Source organism: Gossypium hirsutum, chromosome A10 (assembly GCF_007990345.1).
Source record: "Gossypium hirsutum isolate 1008001.06 chromosome A10, Gossypium_hirsutum_v2.1, whole genome shotgun sequence".
NCBI lineage: Eukaryota > Viridiplantae > Streptophyta > Magnoliopsida > Malvales > Malvaceae > Gossypium > Gossypium hirsutum.
In genome coordinates, this window is record NC_053433.1 from 71616778 (window position 1) to 71641881 (window position 25104).

Below are 25104 nucleotides of genomic sequence, written 5' to 3' on the forward strand. Positions count from 1 at the left end.
ATCTAACGGTGTTGTATTATTAGAGATGGGTTTACTCGTCAAAAGTCTAGATTATTCGCCCTAATTAATAACGCAAAGTTAAAACAATAATATTAAAGAAAAAAACATAGAAATAATATAAATATTATAGGAATACATGAGATGAGGTGTTGAAATATTTATAAGACAAATATTGTTGGCACATTCATTTGATCATCTCAAAATTTTGGGTTGAAGTAATTAAGAAAGAGTCAAAGTCATTTTAAACGAAATTGAAGTCACAAATAGGAAAAATATATAAAAATAAAATTACTTTTTCAATCTCACATAGAAAAGATTGATATCAAAATAGTCAACTTTATCCTGGGGTTATTAATTCAACCCAAATAATACTTTTCAATCAAACCTCAACATTATTTATGAGGATTAGCTTGTAAATAATAATTTGAAATTTTGATTGAGTTTTTTTTTTTAACACAAGTTGAAATGAAAAAGTATGAGTTTGACTTTCCTTCTGTGATATATGTGTGTGTTTGGTATTTGTATTTGACAAAAGTTATATCTTTTGGTACATAGAATTAATGGTGTTAACTTTTTTGTGTTTAATTCAAATTTCATAGTTAATTTAATGAAGATTCATAATTAACTAATAATATTAGCAATTAACTTTTATCAAATCACCCCTAAAACTCGAATTGAATCACATGCGTTAAATTATATTTGACAAATTAAGCACAAAAGTAAACAAATTCACAATTAAAACTAGATTTATTCTATTAACAAAATCATAAAAACCCAACCCTAATAATATTAACAATTAAAATTCATCAAATTGGCCCTAAACACAAACTAAACATTAAAAAATTAACATCATTACTTTTGAGTATCAAAATATATAACTTTTTTGTCAAATACAGGTATCACATTCGACCCAAAAATAACATAGGTATCACATTAGAAAATTGTTTCAATCTTGGGTACCAAATGATATATTAAGCCTATTAAAATTACTAAATATTAAGTCGTTAAGCTTAAAATATAGTTTAAAAAACTCATATTAATAACATTTATCAAACTAAATTTATATTTTTTCCAAATATAATAAAATTAATTATTTTAATTGATTAAAAAAGAAAAACAATTATAAAATTATAAATCAAATCAAATTTTAACATTAAAAAAAATTAATTAAACAACATATATAAAATAAATCACCTGTAAAAGATTATTAATAATATTATTTAAATTAGGTTTAAATATGTGAAAAGTGCTTGCAATCTTTCAAAATTCAAAATTTAGTCCTTGTACTTTAATTTTGAGACATTGAGTCCCTGAAATTTTTTTATTTAAAAATCTTGGTCCCTCAATTTAATTTTGTCGTCAAAATTACCAATGTAAAAGGTAAAAATAATTCTTTTTAGTCCTCAACATTTACATTATTTGTCAATTTTGACCCTTACCCTTTGGAAGTACATAATTTTTTTTTAAAAAATTAAAAAAAATTATTTTTTTTATATTTTAAACAAAAAATATAAAAATTATAATTTTATTTTAAAAAAAATTTTTTTAAATAAAAAATTATTGAAAAAGAATAAAAGATCTTTAAATTTAAAAAAAAATAAAAATGATTTTGAAATATAAATAAAAATTGGAAATTTCAATGTTATCTAAATCGGACTGGCCCAACTAGTCAGATCAGGAATCGGTTGGGGTATTGGTCTAATAAGAAGTAAAAGATCTATTGACTTACAAACTAGTACGGATTGATTGAACTAATAGTTGAATTGGTTTCAAATCGGTTTGATCAATTGGTTCTCAAAACAACCGGTCCTATCTGTTCAAAGCAAATAAATTATTAAATATAAAAATAAAAAAAATTATAAAAATGGGTTCAATTGCTTGTTCAACTGATTTTTTTTAGCCCAATTCAATCAATTTATATTGGTTCAAGGTACTGGTTTTTAAAATTTTTAAACTTTTTTACATTTATAGTTTTTGTCAATTTAGTCCATACCCTTTAAGAGAATCTAAAATTTTTTAGATTAAAATTAAAAATTATTTTCTTCTTATTTTAAACAAAAACATAAAAGTTTTAAAAAATATAATGAAAAATAAAAAAATATTTAAAATTCAAAAATAAAAAATAAAATATTTTTAAAAAAATTTAAAAAAATCCAAATTTTAATATTATTTAAAACGAATCAAACCGATTGGATTAACATCCAAAAATATTATTCACCTCAAATCAAAAGACTTTAAAATATGTGGCATATTTAGATATAAGGTATACGAGTCATGAAAATAAACATAATAATTGAAGATAAACATAGTATTTGATATGTAGACCATTTTACCAATAAAGGCCCATTTCCAACTTTATTTATAGAAATGGGCCACTTTTTTTGTTATTTATCGGAATGATTTGAAAACACTAAAATGCATCTACGTAGAGCATTTTAAGAGGAAATTCCAGCAAAATGCGTCCCTGAGGAAGCGATTTTGCCATGTCAGCACAAAACGCGTTGATGTAGACACGCTTTGCTAACGTGGCAAAATTGCTCCCCCGAGGACACGTTTTAACCTGTGTTTTTCTATGGTTACTATTTGCATGTTTAGTGCCTAGGGTTTGTGGGTTTAGGGTTTTAAGGTTGTAATGTTAGTGTTTTGTTAAAATAATTTAGGGTTTAAGAATTTTAAAAAATAAATTAGGGTTTAGAGTTGTTAAAAAAATTAATTAAATTAGGTTTTAGGAGTTTTAAATTAATTAATTAAATTAGGGTTTAGAGTTTTTAAGAATATTAATTAAATTAGGGTTTAGTTTTTTTAAAATAAATTTGTGTTTAGCTTTTAGGGTTTTTGTAAAAGGGTTTAGGTTAAGGGCTTAGAAAAAATTGTATTGAGAAGAAGGATTTTGTTTTTTTTATGGTAGTTTCAGAAAAATTAATTTTGGGAAGACAATTCTGAAAAGATAATGTCAAAAACGCTTCAAGCAAGATGCACCATCAGCAAAATTACTGAAAAAAGCTTCTACGTGAACGCCCTTTTTCTACAATAGTTCCTGAAAAAATAATTTTGAGAGATGGTTCTGAAAAAATATTGTCAAAAACGCTTCAAGCAAAATGTGCTGTCAGCAAAATTACTGAAAAAACTCCAACGTGGACATTTTTTTCTACAGTAGTTCCTAAAAAAATAATTTTGAGAAGATGGTTCTAAAAAATAGTGTCAAAAAACACTTCAAGCCGGATGCACTGTTAACAAAATTACTAAAAAAAGCTCCTACGTGGACGCTCTTTTTCTACAGTAGTTCCTGCTTGGCCTTAGGCTATAAATGAGTCAAATTTCATTCTCATATTGCATAAGTTATAGCAAGAACAATTAGAGAGGCTAAGTAGAATAGAAATTGAAGATGAGTGAATGTATTAATGTTGTTGTTTACTATGATGGTGAGGTCTGTGACACCAAGAACGGCGTTGGTTTTTTATCAGAGAACACAACACGACTGGTTTTTAACAAGAACATATATTTGACAGAACTTCGTAAAAGACTTAGGTGCAAAATCTTCGAAATGATGTCAATGAGAGTTTCATCTATTAAGTATCGATTTTATGCTTCAGTTGATCCTGTAACATATGACTCATTTGATATCAAATGTGATCGTAGCTTGGAAGCAATGGTGCAGACTCATCTAGCTAGTGGATCACCTTATCTTGAGTTATATGTACAATTTTCTTCGCCAAATGAAGCATTTACGACGTCAACATCTACTGTTGTTCGAGAGGAATACACAACCCCTACCCAACACTCCGTAGTGGGAGGCAGAACACGAAAGCGCCCGTGTTTGGTGGCAGTATGAAATACACAACTGCTGCACGACACTTGGTTAGTGGATGGGACATGCACCTCGGTGGGTCGATGTTCGATGCTAGAAATACATACTCAGGAATGACATCAACTTCTAGTGGTTGGCAATCTACATCTGATTGGGGATGTTACGAAATGCCCACAAGAAGGGATAATGTACTCCTTACAACGTCCACCGACGAGGGGACCTCGTACGTTGCAGATGATAGTGGGTTGGATGATGAGTTCGATATGGATCCACCTCGAGAGCCCGACCCCAATAGTGCAGAAGTTACATTATTTTCTGAACCGGAGCCTGTTACAATCGTACCTGAAGACGGTGAAGGGGGTTCAGATGATGAAGAAGAAGATCTGATATTCAAGGTGTACTCGCCTCCAGCCCACATGCATAATATTGATCTATCAACAGATGATACGTTGGAGTTTCCAAATCTACCACACAGAAGGTGTGACCGTACAAGTTCGTCATTGGATTCGGGTGAATTGGAAGTTGATAAGGATTTTTCCAATAAGGATAGTTTTCTTGGTGCATTGAAACAACATAACATCATGAATGGGGTTAACTACCACGTGGTTAAATTTAAATCCAAGAAGTTCGAGGCCATGTGTACAGTGCAAGACTGTAGATGTTCATGAAAAATCATGGCTTTGGTTAGGAAAAAGACAGGCTTGTGGGAGATAAAAAAGTACAAAGGTCCACATATTTTCCGCATAATTTCTAACCTGGAAATTTCGCGTCACATTTGGCAAAATGATGCATTTTGAAACTGTACAAGAAACATTAATTTGATTTATAATTAATTGTTTTAATGTCAATTAATTACTGTTTCAAAACATAAAAGTTAAATGAGTTAGCTCAATTCAAGCAATCTGTGTTCGGATTAGGTTTTAAACGGTTCTTTTGTAAAATTGTTTTAGGATCATTTTGGTGATCAATGTAACCTTCGAGATCAGATCAAAATTTTCAGGCCGGATTTTGGGGTGTTACAGACTTCACCAAGGAAGCAAATGGCTACGGCCTTCTTCGAAAGGGACCAAATGGTGTAGAGGTTTTGATGAACAAAGGTATACAGGTTGATTTTGGTAGCTAATATATTGACAAGTGTGTAAGTGACGAGATATAACAATAATAATAAGGGAAATTATTTGATATGTACTTGTTTATCAAGCTGAAAGTCTTTCTTCAATTTATGTCTATTTATTTATTTGGTAAGGAAGTAAAAGGTATCATATGAAGCAATATAGATTCAGAATCTCAAAAATTTCCCATTAGATTCAATCACATTAGTCCTATAATACCATCTGGAATCAAACAACAGTTTCTAGTAAGCAAGAAAACAGTCTGAAAATGCGACCACAAATCCTATACTTTCAATTGTTGTCATCAGTAGTAGTGTTTGATGTAGCAGAAATGTTCATTTTGAACATCTTTAACTCTAATATCAGCTTCTCATTCTCTAACTCCAATCTCAGCTTTTCATTCTCTAACTCCCATCTCAGCTTCTCATTCTCCAACTCCAATCTCACCTCTCATTCTGGTGCAACAATTGTTCTTTTTCGTTGATCACTTGAATCAATTCCAAGTTCTGTTCCCTTTGACGCTCAAACTCCAATCTCAGCCTTGCATTCCGGTGCAATAATTGACCTTCTACATTGATCACTTGAATCAATTTCAAATTCTGTTCCGTTTCACGCTCTAACTCCAATCTCAGCCTCGCATTCTCCTTCTCCATTTCATCTTCTCTGTCGATCGTCTCAGCTTCAATCTGGTTAATTATTTTATTCACCTTCTCCTTTTGATCATTCAAACTCGTCATCAATGCCATCAGTTTGTTCACCATCGTTTCTGCATTAACTTCATTGCCACGGCCACCTGCAGCCGGTTGTTGTCCTTCACCATCATCGTCACATGGAATCACCGCTTGTGTTGACTCCACGGGGAATACAGGGTAATGCACCTCAAACTCCTCGTCTTCTTCGCTGTTCCCTTCAATTATCGATGACATCAGATGGTTAGGATCACAACCCACACCTTTCTCAAGAATCTTGCTTGCTACCCTAAACCTTTCTTCAACACTAGGCAATCCACGCAGCAAATTCTCCGCAAGAAACTCCGAAGTACCATTGTAACTCTCAAAGAAAGGATGTTTCAAAAGCTCACCTGCAGAGGGTCGGTTTACAGGATCTTTATCGAGACATGAAGCAACCATGTCTTGAAAAGTTTCTGAAAACTTCTTGGTGGAGACAAGAGCAGTTATACTGAAAGACCATATATCAGCTTTCTTCATATGAATAAATCACCTCTGGGGCCATCCAGTATTGCGGCGAAAATGTCGAAGAACCTAATCCGTAAGCCGAACTCGACGCATAGAACGATAACGAAACACCGAAATCCGCAAGCTTAACACGTCCGTTATCGTCCAACAAGATGTTACTGGCCTTTATATCTCCATGCAAATGCCCTCGGCTGTGAAGATACGACAATGCAGTCAGGGTTTCTTTGAGAATAATGGCAATGCATTGCTCTTGTATGCCATTGGGGGAAGAAGATGAGATGATGGACTCTAAAGAACCGCCGGACATAAAGGGCATAACCACCCAGAGACGGTTTCCGGCGGTGAAGGAACAATGAGGTTTGGGGATGTTGGGGTGGGAAAGAAGCGAGGAGGTGTTGGTTTCACGTCCGACAAGGTTGCGGAAATCGGCGTGGGACTGATCAAGATCGATGGATTTAAGGGCAACAACAGTTGAATTGATGGGAAGACATTGGGCTGTATAAACTTTAGAACAAACACCAGCACCGATTTCAGCGGTGATGTTGTAAGAGTTGGAATCTAAAGGGAACTGAAGCTTGGGATGGTCTTCTTGTTCATACGCCATGGGCTTCTTTCTTTCTTCGAGATTGGGTTCTGGGGGAGGAGTCTTGAAGACTAATGATGAGGGAAAGAGAAGGGGTTTAAGAAAGCTTTTGTTTAAAATTTTAAAATTACAAAAGTATACAGCAAATCACTTTATTTCTTATATTGTCGTTATTTTTTCATTCTATATTTAATGAATCTTAATAAAATCAATTTTATTTTCGGTTTTTTATTTTAAAATATGTATATCACTTTTTATGGATGTATGATTGATATTATTAATATAAGTATGATTTATTATTAATTATCTATTTACAAAATAAATTAGATTTATTTAATTTATGTATGATATATATATACAACCATGATTTATGATGGTAACTTCATTTTTTAGGATAATAATCATGATAATTTTATGTACATTTCTACTACTGTCTTGAGGTTAATATTATTTTGTGTATAATATGCATTTAGTCATTTATGCATAATCCTATATATATTATGTAGTATTTTATCACAGTTTGTATACTGTTATATATATTTATATGTATATATAATTATGAATATTTTTCACTTATAAATTTGTATATATTTTTATATATAATTTCGTGGGTAAATTATATAGATGGTCTCCCAACTTTTAAAAGTTCTTATTTTAGGCACACGAAGAAATATTTGTAATTTAGACACTTACTTGACATAGTTTGATTATTTAGTCACTTCCATTAAAATTGTAAATAGAAATATAAGGTGAAATTATTTTTAAAATTTTTACTTTTCACATAATTTATGTAAAATAAAAAATTATTATTTCAATCGGTTTAATCTTTTCCTAAAAAAAGTTAACCTTAAAAATTGAGGAAGAAAAGGGTTTATGGAAAATCGGTAGCTGAATTGTTTTTGTTTTGCTCCCTTCTATATTGTTAATGTAAGGACATAACTGTAGGGCAACCTTTTTGCATTTGGAAGTTGTAGAAATTTATTGTTTTTGAAGGCTAAAATTCACTTCCTTGCAGCGCCTTCTGCATTTCAATCGCAGTTATCGGTGGTCCTTTAGTTGACAAAGTAGGCAGAACTTCTATCTTAAAAAAATTAAGCAATGCTTGTTGTATGCCCCGAATCTTGGTTTTAGGTTATATCCTAAGTGGTTGAACCGTCAAATGAGTGTCGAAAGTTTGGGGTAAAGAGAATTTGGTTGTACTGATTTTATCTTTTGAGGTTTCATTCAACACACTCAAACCTCTCATTAATACTTTTCACTTCAAAGATGAAGGGGCAGTTTAGCATTATCTTTTAGAAACTTTTTTGAGAAAAAACACATTTTTAAAATAAAAAAAATTGCTAAATAAGATACTTTTGAGATATTAAAAAGTACTTTTCAGGTAAAATAAGTTTTAGAAAAATAAAATTTTTTACCAACAACGGAAGTAGAAAATTTTAATTTTTACTCAAAAATATATATATATTTTTAAAAACACTTTTAAAAAAAATTGCTAAATTAGTCCTAAGAAAACAACAAAGTGGACATGGTTGTTGGCTCTTATCCCCAATTTTTAGGGATACTCTTGTTTTTTTTCTCTAAGTATTAAATCTCATTTATATTAAAAGATTGGTGACTTAAATGATTGAACTATATAAAATAGGTGTTTAAATTGAAAACATTTTTTTCAGGTGCCTAAAATGAAAGTTTTTGAAAGTTGGATGACCTTCCGTGTAGTTTACCCTAATTTCATTTGCAACTTATGTATAATTTTTTCGAACATTATTAAAAATTATTTTTTAAAGGATTATTAAAATTGTTTAAAAACTAAAAGATGGTAAATATTTTTACGTAAAATTTCATTTTAAATTAATATATAATCTCATTTGTATTTTTTTTAAAATTCTATAAGTTGTTAATATGGTGTGAAACAAGTACTCTTATTTTTTAAAAAAGTGTGCATATTTTTCGTATTTATCATGAACTATTATTAAAATTGTTGTAATTTTAATTTTTCAAATTAAAAGTATAGTTTATTTTCTTATGTAGTTCCAAATTTTTATATTATTTAAAAATTAAAATAAATTATTATTATTAATGATGCCTAATGTAATAGGCCAATTTTAGCTTGGGCCTAACCCAAATAAAACAAAAAATAACCAATAAATAAACCAAAAATTCCAAATTTATTAACAGTCCAATGGCCCAAAATTAAAACTTAAATTAAAACCAAACCCGTTACACATCAATTAACCCAAACCCACTACCCAAATTTTATAAAGCCTAGCACCCAAGCATGCTACCACCGAACGTTTGGCCACCCCTCGGCCACCACGCCCCTGACCAGCACCAATTCTCCACGCACGTCACCCCTCCACGCGTCCCATGCCTCTCTAACACTTGCAACAAGAAGTAAATGTGAAGACAGAGAGCAATACACAGGCAGTAGAAGAAACCAAGCAAAAATGACAAAAAATATGAAGTGTATAGTCATCTTAATCGGCTATAAGAGCTCGATTCTTCTCATTTGTATTTTTTATGCACACATATTAAATAAAAAACAGATTAGAAAAGGTGATATTCTTTTTTTGTTTTTTTGATTTCATGTTTTATTTGTTATTCTTTTATTTTTTTACTTTCGAAAATAAAAAGAGAAAAGAAAAGAAAGAAAACCTTACCTGAAACCTGCGACTTCATCGTCGGAGGTCCCACCTCCAGCGTCGGGATCGGAATGGGGGGTGAGGGTCTCTATTTTCGGTTCTCTTTAGGTCAAATAGGCAAGGCCATCGAACCCACCTTGAAGCAGGGTTAAAAACCCACTTTTGCTAGTCGTCGGCCGCCGTGTTTGGTGTTGGTGCGGTGGTGGGACGATGCCTCATTGGTTGGCCAAACAGATGGCTAAAAAGAAAAGAGAAGGGCTGCAGGTTTTTTTTTTAAAAAATTCTAGGACGAAAATGGAATAAACAAAAAAAATGGGCCTTTTATACATTTACAAAAATGGTGCCGTTTTTGGGTAGGAGTCTAGGTGTCGAAACGGCACCAATTTGGGTACTGTAACGACGCTTGGTTGGTAAGTTTTTATTGGTTCCCAGATTAACTGAAATAATTTCAACTAATTAGGGACCCTTTTATGAAAATCTAATGCAAATGATGCTGCTGAAAATAGAGCTTTAGCGGCGTTTTAACTAAAAACGCTGCTAAAAATAGAGCAATAGCGGCGTTTTTGGTAAAACGCCGCTAAAAAACAGAGCAATAGCGGCGTTTTACCAAAAATGCTGCTAAAAACAGAGCAATAGCAGCGTTTTACCAAAAACGCCGCTAAAAACCAGAGCAATAGCATCGTTTTACCAAAAACGCGCCGCTAAAAACCAGAGCATTAGCGGCGCTTTCAGTAAAACGCCGCTTAAAACCAGAGCATTGCGACGCTTTCGATAAAACGCCGCTAAAAGTCATAAAACCCTAAACCCCTAAAAAAATCATAAACATTAATCTATAACCTCTAAAATACTAAACTCATAAACTCTAAAAACCCTAAACACTAAATTATAACCCCTAAACCCTTAAAACTCTAAACCCCAAAAAACATTATATGGATGTTGATGTGTATATACATAGATATTAATGTAAAAGCTTATGTTCATAATAAATTATGGAAGCAATACTTAATATTGATTAAATTTATTTTTGGGTTTAGGGTTTAATATTTAAGATTTAAGGTCTATGGTTTAGGGTTTTATGGTTTAAGTTTAATGGCCATGGGTATATAGTCTGTTAATCTCAAGTGAATCATATTCAATAATTAAATCCTAAACCCTATAATTAATTATTGTTATCGATAATAGATTCTTGATTTTGATAAAAAATATTTTTTATATATTAATAAGGTGTTATACAATGGTTTAGTGTGCAATTATTGTTATATTAATAAGGTGTTATACAATGGTGTTATATATTAAAAATATTTTTTCGAAATCCAAAATCCCCGGTAAATGTTTCTTTTTCTAACAATGGTTTAGTGTGCAATTGGATACATGAACTTTAATTTGATCCAGTTCTTGTAAATTACTAACACAATTATTGATATAACATCATTTTATATTTATATATTACATACATAAATATTTATATTTATCCAATATAAAAATATATTATTGATGTATTTATTTTTTTAAAATGTGCATGATTAAATTAAAATTAAAGTTTCAACTATATATACATTTAAACCACAATTAGAATTTTATGTCTGCAATTACACATTAAATTGAAATTCATATATAATTCTGAGATGTATCTCTATCAAAATTTAGGTGTATACATATAATTAAATGCCATTTATATAAAAATCAAAACAACTAATGCGAACCATACTTAAAATAATAATGTTTGTATTACTGTGTCATTTTGTATTTTTTTAATTCATCGATTTCATTTTATTTCTGTTAAGGTTTCCTTTTGTATTTTATATGATAATTTAAAAATTATAAAAATCTTCAAAAAAATTTAAAAATTAAATATTAAAAATTAAAAAACTTAAATATTTAATATTTAATATTTTAGTCATATTTCAGTTAAAAAGTTAAATATTCAAAATTTAAAAAAATTCTAAAAAATTATAATCTTAGTACAAAAACTTTGTAAAAAATAAAAAAATATATATTAAAAATAGAAAAAAATTAAAATTAAGCAAATAGTGTCGTTTTTATTAAAGACGCCGCCAAAATTTAAACTATACTGGCGTTTTAATTGAAAACGCCGCAAAAAAGCCATTACTTTATAAATCAAAATCCCGCTCACTTCCGAAAAATAACTTTTGGTTACCGCTCGTTTGCTCCCTCTTCTTCTCAACAGTACACTTCAATTCATTCACCAAAGTATCACCTGACAGAATCATTTCCAGTTTTCCATTTTTCATTTTCTTCAAAACAAAAACCCCTTTGTTGCAAACTGGAATTTTGTGGAAACTGAGTCTCTCCCTTTTCTTTTTATCTTCTTTTGGCTCTGGAATTTGAAAAACGAAAAAGTAAAAAACAGGATGAGTACTGAAGCAACTAAAAGAAGCACCACCGGAGCTCTGATGATGAAACAATGGAAAACCGATGAATTGAAGCCTTCTCCGGCGCTTACTGCAGAACCCAAGAAAGTTATTATCAAAAGCGCCGACATGAAAGACGACATGCAAAAAGAGGCCGTCAATATAGCCATTTCCGTTAGCTCTTTTTCTCTACCTTACAAGATTCCTAATTTTTATGGCTTTTTTATTGGAATTATTTTCTGGGTTTTCTTCGTTTGATCTTGATTTGTTAGTAAATACTGAAAATTTGCTGACTTGGTGATACGGGGTTGCGCGCGGACCAAGATCGAGTTGCCAAGTCATGAGAAACTCCTACGAAAACCCTAAACAATTAGATCTGAAACGAAACAGAAAATTAAAAGATTAGATTTTTGAATTTTCAGATCTGAAATAAAATCCCCAAATCAGCAAAGAATCAAATTGAGAATAGAAATAAGTGTTAGGGCTCTTGAAACCCTCAAGGAGATTGTGATTCTGCCCAATTGAACATCAAGATAGTTTCCCCAAATTTCGACAATCTAATTTCACCCAAAAAGAGTATGGAAAAACCCTAGAAATTGGGGATTTTTGGGCTGATTCCTTAAGATAGAAAAAAGGCTGAAAACACAATAAGAACAGAAAATAGATTAGATAATGATTCAGCACAAGTAGAAATAAAGAAAGAATTGACAGTAAGAAATTAAAAGATAAGTCCTAAGAAGCCTTAAAATCTCGAAAGATCTCACAACTCCCTTCAAACGGCTCTAATCTCCCCTCCAAAGAATATCAATGGCAAGAAGAAGGTTGAAGATGGCTCCCATAATCAAAAAGATTGTTAAAACAACTTCTAAAGAAAACTCAAGAGAAAATCCTTGAAGAACTCAAAGAGAATTTTCACTCAAATCAAATCTGAAATTTTCAATGTAATTGTAATGTAATGTAGGGTGGCTGGCCAAGCCATATAAATAGGCCTTTCAAATGTTTTCCTAATTTAATTAGAACACTAAAACTAAAACTAAAAAAAAAACTCCTAATTATTTTAATATGGAAATTCGGCCAAGGGTCTTTTATTTGGGACTCTTGGACTGAATATAAAAATTTAAACTAAGTAAAATAAATAAATAAATAAATAAAAATAAAACTTTACAACTTGGGCCACTTTGACAATTTGGCCTGATTTTCAACTAAGTATGGATGGATTTCTTGATTGGGCTGGGAATTTGCTTATTGGGCCTCGCCTTCAAGAATTTGGGCTTTTGTGACTCGTATCATTCCCCCCTTCCTCAAAAAGATTCGTCCTCGAATCTGAAAAATCAAATGAACTCGACTTTCCTCTATCGAACGGGAGTAATGGCAATTGAGTCCACTGAAAAGAATAGCCATGAAATAGTAAATAGCAACACAAACAAGCTTGTAGTCCAATTATAAGCATAATAGAACAGGTATAACGCATGTGAATGGACAGATTCAGATTACCATGCAAACAATCTAATTTACTCACCACTGCCTCGTCAAATATTTGAAACAAAGATGGACATGTTTTAAGGCATTCAGTCGTCTCACATTGTTCCCACAAACCATGAATAAATTGCGAGTAATAAATCAAATGGTAAACATAATCGTCACAAGTAGGTATTTGAAAAGATTCACATGGTTCACAGAGTTGCATAATCATACCATGCATTAATCGACGGTCTATAGATTCACTCACACATGCATTATCAAAAACAAGAATCTTTTTATCAACCATCAAAACAGATAGATCATCAATAAATAAAATAGGACAGTCAAGCACGTTTCGATCTAAGTGTTCATCAACACGATCTTTATCACTATCCGAGGAGTACAAAAGTGTTTCAAAGGTTTCAAGCATCTTACCTCGATAAGCAGAAGAATAAGGGTCGATTTTACCTTTTTCATTTAAAACAAACCTTCGCTCATCGGGGGCATAGTGTAGTCGAATCTCCGTTGTTGAGTTAACCTTTGTCAAATGGAACTCAAACTTCATGTACAACCACATAAACTGTTTAAGGCACGAATATAAATTGAAAACAAATTTGGAAAATTTCGTTACCTTATTCTCCAAAACAGATTTGGACAAATTCGAGGATTTTACACAAGGTAAATCAAGAGAATAACAAATCACGCTTCTTTTCGTAATGACTTTATCAACCACAATCGAAGAGTAACAATTAATCGGATCAAAATGAGGGGATCTTTTAAGAACTAAGTCACCAAAAGTTTTATCAATAATTTTCAAATCTGCACTGGACTCGGTTTCTAAAATTTCCTTACCTCGCTTACCTTCGAGATCATGTAGTGTGATTTCATCTTTGCCTAAGTTGATCGTATGAAAGCGTCTTTCATTTGAGAGGTATTGAAGTTGAAAGTTATCTTTCGATCTTTCAGGAACCTGAAAAGTAGCAACACAAGAAAAATTCATATCTTGGTTAGTGGAAACATTCCTCACTAGCCTTTCCTCGTCTTTTTCTTTTGTTTCTTTTTCTAACTCATTTTCTCTTCTTTCTTCAACTTCTTTTTCAAATTTCTTTTCTGTTTCACATTCCTTTTCACTCTCAATCTCTTTTTGCTCTTTTTCATTCTTTTTTTCTTTTTCCTCACTTGTTTTAACAGAATTTCTCAGTTTGATTTGGTCCTCATGGACTTGTTCCGGAGTGAGCGGCACTAAGGTAAGTTTCTTTCCTTGATGCTTGAAAGAATACCTATTGGTACGACCATCGTGAGTGACTTTTCGATCCAGTTGCCATGGTTCTCCTAGCAATAAATGGCAGGCTTGAATAGGTACTACGTCGCACACGACTTCGTCTTGATATTTACCGATAGAAAAGGCGATGCGCACTTGTTGAGTGACCCTAAATTGGCCTTCGTTGCTAAGCCCTTGTAGTTGATAAGGTTGTGGATGCTTGGTAGTGGTTAAGCAAAGCTTTTCCACCATCGTCGTGCTGGCTATGTTCGAGCAACTTTCACCATCAATAATAACTCTACAAAGCTTACCTTGTACGTGGCAGCGAGTATGAAAGAGATGTTCTCGTTGCTGCTCGCTCTTTGGTTTTGCCAAAGATGATTGTCCATGATCATGACAATCATCATCCATTCTAGGGACACGTTGAGGGTTGCACCTATGGGACTGGTTATCCCTATCTTCCTTAATTGGATCTCGATATTGATGTTTTTGATTCACTCGTACCTCATTCAAAGTAGTATTCAATGCTTGAAGTGTAGCATTTATTTGTGTGATTGCAGCAGTATGTCCGTCTAACTGTTATTGGACTTTCATAAGTGCATCATTATTATCACCTTTAGACATCTTCAAAACCTGTAAAAAATAAACACTCAACACTCAAAAATAAAAGTTAGCAAACCTCACCATTAATCACTCAAAAAGAAAAATCAAATTCTCAATGAGGTCGAATTCAATCTTGTGAGTTCTTTATCAGAGTTTATATCAACCAATTAGAGAGTGTGAACCAAACTACCAAAGAATCCTAATTTGCACTAGGATGCCAAAAACTGACGAAACACCAAGTGATTCGTGTTGCACCGAGGAAGGATTGTGCACACGTTTAAATCCTACTAACACAAGAAACAAGAAGGTGTTAGATATTTTAAAAGGATAATAAAAAGCAAACAAATGAAAACCTACAGCTAAGAATCAATAAAAATTGCTGAAAACAGAAAACCCGAAAAACTGCAGAGTAACTTGACAACTTCGTTCGAGGTGTTCCCGATCTCAAAAAATCACAAAATTAAATCTGGAATGTCTTCAAATATTGAATTTTTGATCTGGAAAATTTGGGCACCAAATTCAACCCGCTGAATATTTTTTTAATTTTTTATTGGATTTCGTCTTTTTTCAATTTTTTGACTTTTTCGAATTATTTTTTTGCGGGAAATATTTTTGTATATTCAATAACAGTGCCAAAAATATGTATGTAAAATTTTAGATCAATCAGAAAACGTTTACCCACTCAAATGAATTTTTTTCGAAAATTTTTCTGGGTAAAACTGCTGTTTGTAATTTAAAAAATAGAGATCAGTTTAGAAATCAACCAAGAACACCCAAAACGCCCAAAATCTGATACCAAATGATACGGGGTTGCGCGCGGACCAAGATCGAGTTGCCAAGTCACGAGAAACTCCTACGAAAACCCTAAACAATTAGATCTGAAACGAAACAGAAAATTAAAAGATTAGATTTTTGAATTTTCAGATCTGAAATAAAATCCCCAAATCAGCAAAGAATCAAATTGAGAATAGAAATAAGTGTTAGGGCTCTTGAAACCCTCAAGGAGATTGTGATTCTGCCCAATTGAACATCAAGATAGTTTTCCCCAAATTTCGACAATCTAATTTCACCCAAAAAGAGTATGGAAAAACCCTAGAAATTGGGGATTTTGGGCTGATTCCTTAAGATAGAAAAAAGGCTGAAAACACAATAAGAACAGAAAATAGATTAGATAATGATTCAGCACAAGTAGAAATAAAGAAAGAATTGACAGTAAGAAATTAAAAGATAAGTCCTAAGAAGCCTTAAAATCTCGAAAGATCTCACAACTCCCTTCAAACGGCTCTAATCTCCCCTCCAAAGAATATCAATGGCAAGAAGAAGGTTGAAGATGGCTCCCACAATCAAAAAGATTGTTAAAACAACTTCTAAAGAAAACTCAAGAGAAAATCCTTGAAGAACTCAAAGAGAATTTTCACTCAAATCAAATCTGAAATTTTCAATGTAATTGTAATGTAATGTAGGGTGGCTGGCCAAGCCATATAAATAGGCCTTTCAAATGTTTTCCTAATTTAATTAGAACACTAAAACTAAAACTAAAAAAAAAACTCCTAATTATTTTAATATGGAAATTCGGCCAAGGGTCTTTTATTTGGGACTCTTGGACTGAATATAAAAATTTAAACTAAGTAAAATAAATAAATAAATAAGTAAAAATAAAACTTTACAACTTGGGCCACTTTGACAATTTGGCCTGATTTTCAACTAAGTATGGATGGATTTCTTGATTGGGCTGGGAATTTGCTTATTGGACCTCGCCTTCAAGAATTTGGGCTTTTGTGACTCGTATCACTTGGAGTGGTTTTTCCTTCGGGGGGTTTTGACTAAGCTTTCGAGAAGAACAATGTAGAGAAAGATGTAGCAGAGTACATTAAGAAAGAATTCGACAAGAAACATGGACCTACTTGGCATTGCATTGTTGGTCGCAATTTTGGTAAACCCAAATTTCCATTAGATTCAATTTTCATGGAAAATAGAGTCCAAGATGTCTGTTATTTTTAAGCGATGCTGTTGTTTTTACTTGAAAGCAAGCATATCATAGCTTAAATGAGCTATCATTTCCATCGTGTGTTAAGCTATCATAACTGCCATTGATGTTAGATTGGATTGTCTTAAGCTTAGACCTTATGATTTAAAAACACACCCACAAATGATGAGGAACCAATGCCCAGTCTCTACTGATGAGTTGCAGTATGGCTTTTAAAACTTCACAATTTAAAAAGAAAAATGTTAATTTGTAATTCATTTTTCCTTTTTTTCCCAAAAGAAATTATCAAATACTGCTGGTTATCAATGTAATTTAGAATCCCTTTACAGAAAAATCTTGTTCAGTATAAAATAACTAAATAAGCTCTACTGCATGTTTTGAATCTAGTTTATTTGATTTTTAGATGCTGGTAAGTCTACAACTGGAGGCCAGATACTCTTCCTCAGTGGTCAGATCGATGACCTTACAATCCAGAAGTATGAGAAAGAAGCGAAGGATAAAAGTAGAGAAAGCTGGTGAGCCATAGATTTGCTTCATAACTTAGATAGTGGAAATCAATGTTGTTCCATCTACATTTGTTTTCCAAAAGAGCATGCCAATACTGGGATTTGTTCTTTTATAGAACTTGTTTTGAAGGTATTAGTATACTAGTACAATTCAAATTAATAATTTCGTTCTATTGATGTTATAATTATTCACTCTGTCTGAGATGCACACACATGCATGCTAATACACACACCTATATCCAATATTTTCTTAGTTTACTACTTGAAAATAATGACAAACAATAATGCCTTGCATGCAGAGGATTTTCAGCTATTTCATTATCTGACTTGACTATATTCCTTGTCTTAGGTATATGGCTTATATTATGGACACTAATGAAGAAGAGAGAGTTAAGGTACCATATAATGGGAAAATGATTTTACCAACTTTGAGAGTATGTGTAGTAGCTGTAGTTAATATTTCTGGATATAATTTTTATTATACTGTCTACATTTATTCTTGATTATCTAAACTACTGTTTATCTGAGCATTAATTAAATTTGAATTATTGATTGCAGGGTAAAACTGTTGAGGTTGGAAGAGCACACTTTGAGACTGAGATCACAAGATTTACTATTTTGGATGCGCCAGTAAGGAGATTGCCTAGGAATTATATTGTTATTCCTTTTTCATTTAAATCAATCTTGTCTTCTATTCCTATTTAATTGTTTGTAGGATAATTGATAATACTTTTCAAAATTGAGTTATTTTCTGTAATCTTTTTTGTGGCTTTGTTGAAATGTTTTCATTTAGCACCTGTTTTACACTATAGAACACTATTCACATTTTAAAAAATTAAATTTTTTTTTCTCAAGTGAAATGCATCTACTTGAATTCAGATTTGGATACGTTTTTTTCTTTTTAATTAAGACTAACTACAGTTTTGCATTTGAATCAGAAGTTAGTCTAAAATTTTTAAAGCAGGCTTATGTTTTCTGTCTTTTGAATTCTAATTTGTATACTATTGGAACCCACCCATTGTTTGAAAAGTCAAAAAGGGTGGGCACCGAAAGTAGAAAGTAAAATTGGTTGGCAAGTTGGGTTAAAAGTTGGCATGGGATAATTGCAATTTTGGTCCCTAATTGTATAGGGACATTGCAAGTTGATCCTTGAACCTCAACTATAAATAGGCCTAACCATTTCTTACTTTCTTCATCCCACACTTGCCATTCTCTACTTAAGGCAATTGTTCTCTCTCCCTATTTGTAAACTTTCACTTGTATTTTTGGAGTGAAATATATTTGGTAGTGCCCGAGGACGTAGGCAAAATTTGCTGAACCTCGTTAAAATTCTAGTGTTCTTTATTTTTTTGTTCTGCATATTTTGCAAGTGTCATTGTAGTAATTTATTGTGCTATTAAATTACGATAGAGGGATATTCTGGCTAGGAAAGATCTGGTATGTAAGCGATCCTCGTGATCCACCTCTCTTTCCTGGGAATTGAACTTAGTGTGATTTTTCAGTACAATAATTTTACTCTTTCACACGCTTCCGCGCAACAATTGGTATCAGAGCCAGGTTCGTACTTGGGGAATACGACCGTTTACGGTACTATTCACGTATACGGCACTATTCACGTATACGGTACTATTTACGTATACAGCACTATTCACGTATACGGTACTGTTCACGTATACAGTAGTTAGGATTGAGGAGAAAATGGCAGCAGCATCGTCATCAGCAAGGACTACTGTGACAAATGCAAAATTTGAAGTAGAGAAATTTGATGGTACCAATAATTTTGGTATGTGGCAGTGTGAGATCCTGGATGTCTTATGTCAGCAAGAGCTGGATATAGCCCTTGAAGAAAAACCTGACAAGATGGATGATAAGGAGTGGGCCAAGATCAATAGATAGGCGTGTGGTACAATCCGCCTATGTTTGGCCAAAGAGCAGAAGTACTCCGTCATGAGGGAGACATCAGCGAAGAAGCTGTGGGATACATTGGAAGAAAAGTTTCTAACGAAAAGTCTTGAAAATAGGCTTTATATGAAAAAGAAACTTTTTCGGTTCACGTATGCACCCGGTATGTCGATGAATGACCATTTGAACTCATTCAATAAAATTTTAGCAGACTTGCTAAATTTGGATGAGAAATTTGAAGATGAAGATAAGGCATTATTGTTGTTGAATTCCCTTCCTGATGAATATGATCATCTTACCACCACATTGCTTCATGGGAAAGATTCAATCACATTTGATGCAGTCTGTAGTGCGTTGTATAGATTTGAGACTCGAAAGAAAGATAAAAGAGATCACAGAGATACAACTGCAGAAGTCTTAACAGTAAGAGGTCGTTCACACAGCAGCAAACCTGGTAGAAGGGGTAAGTCCAAAGGGAGACCCGCCAAAGATGAATGTGCCTTTTGTCGTGAGAAAGGGCATTGGAAAAAGAATTGTCCTAAGTTACAAAAGGGCAAGTCTATTTCTAATGCATGTGTAGCGGAGCATGATGAGGAGTCAGACTTTAGCTTGGTTGGCATGGCAATGGCATGTCAAACGGATGAGTGGATATTGGATTCGGGATGTACTTACCATATGTGTCCTAATAAGGACTGGTTTTCTAGTCTTGAAGAACTAGAAGGTGGAGTTGTTTTTATGGGCAATGATAGTGCCTGTAAGACAATGGGTGTAGGTACAATCAAATTGAAGAACCATGACGGCTCAATCCAAGTTCTGACAGATGTTCACTATGTACCCAGCTTGAAGAAAAATCTCATCTCATTAGGGGCCCTAGAATCTAAAGGGCTCACAATCACTTTGAGAGATGGATTACTAAATGTAGTAGCTGGGGTATTGACGGTGATGAAAGGCACTAGAAGAAATAACTTGTACTATTTAAATGGAAGTACAGTTATTGGATCAACATCAACAGCTTCTGCGAAAGATGCAGATTCAGAGGCTACCAGGTTATGGCATAGGCGATTGGGACATGCTGGTGAAAAAGCTTTGCAGACTTTGGCGAAGCAAGGCTTGTTGAAAGGTGCAAATTCTTGCAAATTGGAATTCTGTGAACATTGTGTTCTGGGCAAGCAGACGAGGGTAAAATTTGGTTCAGCAATTCACAATACGAAAGGAATTCTGGACTATGTTCACAGTGATGTGTGGGGACCTACCAAAGTGGCTTCTTTGGGAGGTATGCACTATTTTGTCACTTTTCTTGATGATTATTCAAGAAAAGTATGGGTGTATCTAATGAAAAGAAAAAATGAAGTTTTGGATGCATTTCTGAAGTGGAAGAAGATGGTGGAGACTCAGACAGGTCGAAAGGTCAAACGACTTCGATCAGATAATGGTACTGAGTACAAAAATGATCCATTTCTACAAGTATGTCAAGATGAGGGCATTGTGCGACACTTCACTGTTCGAGATACACCACAGCAGAATGGGGTGGCAGAACGCATGAATCGGACTATACTGGAGAAAGTTCGATGTATGTTGTCCAATGCTGGATTGGGCAAGGAATTTCGGGCTGAGGCAGTTACATATGCGTGCTATCTAATTAACCGATTGCCATCAGCTGCAATAAATGGAAAAACTCCTATGGAGATGTGGACTGGTAAACCTGCTACTGATTATGATTCTTTACATGTTTTTGGTTCCACTGCATATTATCATGTAAAAGAATCTAAGTTAGACCCAAGAGCAAAGAAAGCATTATTCATGGGTATAACTGGTGGTGTAAAAGGATACCGTCTCTGGTGTCCTGATACAAGGAAGATTGTTTTCAGTAGAGATGTAACTTTTGATGAATCAACCATGATGAAGAACGAGGATTCACAAAAGGATGACAAAACCAGTAGTACTTTGCAGCAGGTGGAGTTTGAAAAGGTTAATGATGATCCAGCTAATATTGAAAGAACAAATGATGAAGAAGTTTCGACCCAAGAACTTCTACAGCAACAAGATTCAATTGCATATAGGAGGCCAAGAAGAGAGATTCGTAAGCCTGCTCGCTTTGACGATATGGTGGCCTATGCACTTCCAATTGCAGATGATGATGTTCCTTCCACTTACACAGAAGCAATAAGTAACTCTGATGGTGTAAAGTGGAAGCAAGCTATGAATGAAGAAATGCAGTCTCTTCATAAAAATAGGACTTGGGAGTTGGTGAGACTGCCCAAGGGAAAGAAGGCAATTGGATGCAAATGGGTATATGCAAAGAAGGAAGGATTTCCTGGTAAAAATGAAATTCGATACAAGGCTAGATTGGTAGCAAAGGGTTACGCTCAGAAAGAAGGAATAGACTACAATGAAGTGTTTTCTCCAGTTGTGAAGCATTCGTCTATTCGGATTTTGCTAGCCTTGGTTGCGCAATATGATCTTGAACTAGTTCAGCTTGATGTGAAGACCGCGTTTTTACACGGTGATTTGGAAGAGGAAATCTATATGACTCAGCCAGATGGATTCAAGGTTGCTGGAAAGAAAATTGGGTTTGCAAACTGACAAAGTCGCTTTATGGATTGAAGCAATCTCCGAGGCATTGGTACAAGCGATTTGATCAGTTCATGAAAGGGCAAAGGTACACAAGAAGTAAATTTGATCATTGCGTGTATTTTCAGAAGCTACAAGAAGGAACTTTCATATACTTGCTCTTATATGTTGATGATATGCTAATAGCATCTAAGAGCAAAGTTGAGATTGAAAGATTGAAGACTCAACTCAATCTCGAGTTTGAGATGAAAGATCTAGGAGAAGCTAAAAAGATTCTCGGCATGGAAATATGTAGAGATAGAGCTCATGGTAGAGTTAGCTTGTCTCAGAAGCAGTATTTGAAGAAAGTACTACAGCAGTTTGGCATGAACGAGCAGACCAAACCTGTAAGTACCCCGTTGGCTTCTCATTTCAAGCTTTCTGCACAACTATCTCCTTCGACGAATACGGAACGAGAATACATGTTGCAAGTTCCGTATTCTAATGCAGTGGGTAGCTTGATGTATGCAATGGTGTGTACAAGACCCGACATTTCACAGGCAGTTAGTATAGTGAGCAGGTATATGCATAATCCTGGAAAAGGACATTGGCAAGCTGTGAAATGGATTCTACGGTATATTTAGAAGACCGTGGATGTTGGATTACTGTTCAAGCAGGATAATACACTTGGTAAAGGTGTTATTGGGTACGTTGATTCTGACTATGCCGGTGATTTGGACAAGCGAAGATCAACCACCGGTTATGTGTTTACACTTGCTGGAGGACCAATAAGTTGGAAGTCTACACTACAGTCTACAGTTGCATTGTCAACCACAGAAGCCGAGTACATGGCTGTAACAGAGGCTGTAAATGAGGCTATTTGGTTACAAGGTATAGCTAAATCCTTGGGGTTGGTTCAGGAGCATATTAACGTGTATTGTGATAGTCAAAGTGCTATTCATTTAGCAAAGAATCAAGTCTATCATGCACGTACAAAACATATCAACGTACGATTCCATTTTGTGCGGGAAATTATTGAAGAGGGGAAAATTTGTCTTCAGAAGATCAAGACTGCAGATAATCCCGCAGATATGATGACCAAGGTGGTAACATCAACCAAGTTCGAACATTGTTTGAACTTGATTAATATCCTACAAGTTTAACAGTTGAAGAAGGCACTATCAAGTATTGTTGTCAAAGGCAGAAAGAATTGTGTGAAGATAAGATTATCCTAATCAAATCTTCAAGGTGGAGATTATTGGAACCCACCCATTGTTTGAAAAGTCAAAAAGGGTGGGCACCGAAAGTAGAAAGTAAAATTGGTTGGCAAGTTGGGTTAAAAGTTGGCATGGGATAATTGCAATTTTGGTCCCTAATTGTATAGGGACATTGCAAGTTGATCCTTGAACCTCAACTATAAATAGGCCTAACCATTTCTTACTTTCTTCATCCCACACTTGCCATTCTCTACTTAAGGCAATTGTTCTCTCTCCCTATTTGTAAACTTTCACTTGTATTTTTGGAGTGAAATATATTTGGTAGTGCCCGAGGACGTAGGCAAAATTTGCTGAACCTCGTTAAAATTCTAGTGTTCTTTATTTTTTTGTTCTGCATATTTTGCAAGTGTCATTGTAGTAATTTATTGTGCTATTAAATTACGATAGAGGGATATTCTGGCTAGGAAAGATCTGGTATGTAAGCGATCCTCGTGATCCACCTCTCTTTCCTGGGAATTGAACTTAGTGTGATTTTTCAGTACAATAATTTTACTCTTTCACACGCTTCCGCGCAACATATACATTGTTTTATGTTTACCGTTCTTGTTATGAAAAAGTGGATAAGATATATCTTAGTACACCAACAAAAATTGCCATCCTGGACCACGAAAGGAAGGGAAATACCATTTTTATTTAAAGCATTTTTTCCAATCTTTTGTACGTAATTAAAGAGTGAGATGTTTGAGGTTTATCATTCATTTTCATGTCTTGATAAAATATAGTTTGGGGTGGAATTGAGCAAAGGCTTTAGAACTATGATTTTGAGTTGAGTTTATGTTTACTCCTTGATGTACTGATAATAATTTGTCAGGGAATCTTATGCATTGGCTTTCTCAAACGTTCTCGCCAGCAAAAGGAAATTACAAGGGAACAAGCAGTTCAAGCTCAAGAATGGTTCAACTTAAAGATGCTACCTTGTACTCATTCTCATCCTCTTTATATTTTCCGATGCTTTCTTCAAGTAGGATACTAAGAAACATCATTTCCTGTACTATTCTTTCTGATTGCTTATAAAATAGTTTGTTCATTAGAACCTTCATTTTCTCTTGTCTTTTATTTATTTTTGTAAATCATGTTTCTTTGTTTAGCGACACAAAGAATCTTTGAACATAATTTTTGTTTAGTTACATATAAATGATTTTTTAAAAATTGTGTTTTTAAATTTTTTAAAGTATTATATATATGTCAAATTCTGCTGTTTGTCATTGCACTGTGTATGTTACTGATTTAGTATTTATACTCTAATTTGGCTATTTTTAATCGTTTTTTCTTTAAAAAATGAAATTTAGTTCTGACATTAAATTCCTTAAACTAATTTATATAATTTCAAAAATCTTTTATGATAAATAAATTATCTATAACGTTATGTCAATTTACTAGCACTGCCATATCATTTCAATTGCTTTGATTTACAAAAATTTGAAAACAAGGTTACTCAATTTTAACTTCAAGTCACACATTCCATTTGTTAGGAAAAGCTATATCTTTTTTCAGAATTTTATAAAAAAGATTTTATTTGAATTTTCTACTGTGGTACATTGAAGTTCATATGTAGCTCAATTGTGTTGCTTTATTTATAGGTGCTTCGAGAGTTCAATCATGTTAATCCAAAAACGGATGAGGAAGGAAAAGTGTTTTAACTTGTTGGGGTGTGTCGTTCATGTTTGTTGTTGGTTCCTTTTTCCATTGGCGCACATTGGCTCTGTTAGGTAACTAGAACTTCCTGAATTGCATTGGAAATTGGTTAGGCAATCAGATAGTTTTGTAACAGTTATTGAATGATTTTACAAACAGCCACGATTCCCGCTCTGCTTCAACTTGTACTTCTCTTCTTCATACCAGAATCT

At 33.4% G+C, this 25104-nt stretch overlaps 1 protein-coding gene and 1 pseudogene across 1 annotated transcript; one reads left to right on the forward strand and one right to left on the reverse strand.

Moving 5' to 3' along the window:
- Positions 1-5018: 5018 nt before the first annotated feature.
- Positions 5019-6760, reverse strand: LOC121208472 (serine/threonine-protein kinase BLUS1-like; annotated as a pseudogene).
- A 4718-nt stretch (positions 6761-11478) lies between these two features.
- On the forward strand, positions 11479-24341 carry LOC121208473 (eukaryotic peptide chain release factor GTP-binding subunit). Its single transcript, XM_041079166.1, has 6 exons — positions 11479-11885; positions 16864-16968; positions 17426-17537; positions 17878-17923; positions 18087-18158; positions 24069-24341. The coding sequence occupies exons 1-6, from the start codon at positions 11711-11713 to the stop codon at positions 24228-24230; spliced, it is 672 nt and encodes a 223-aa protein (XP_040935100.1). The 5' UTR covers positions 11479-11710; the 3' UTR covers positions 24231-24341.
- The last annotated feature ends 763 nt before the right edge of the window (positions 24342-25104 follow it).

What these genes read in the sequence shown, in the direction of transcription:
- LOC121208473 (XM_041079166.1), top strand. Translation starts at nt 11,711, where the DNA reads ATGAGTACTGAAGCAACTAAAAGAAGCACCACCGGAGCTCTGATGATG. An exon ending in CGTCAATATAGCCATTTCCG is followed by an intron (nt 11,886 to 16,863) that starts TTAGCTCTTTTT and finishes GTTTTGACTAAG; the next exon opens with CTTTCGAGAAGAACAATGTA. An exon ending in TTACTATTTTGGATGCGCCA is followed by an intron (nt 18,159 to 24,068) that starts GTAAGGAGATTG and finishes ATAATTTGTCAG; the next exon opens with GGAATCTTATGCATTGGCTT.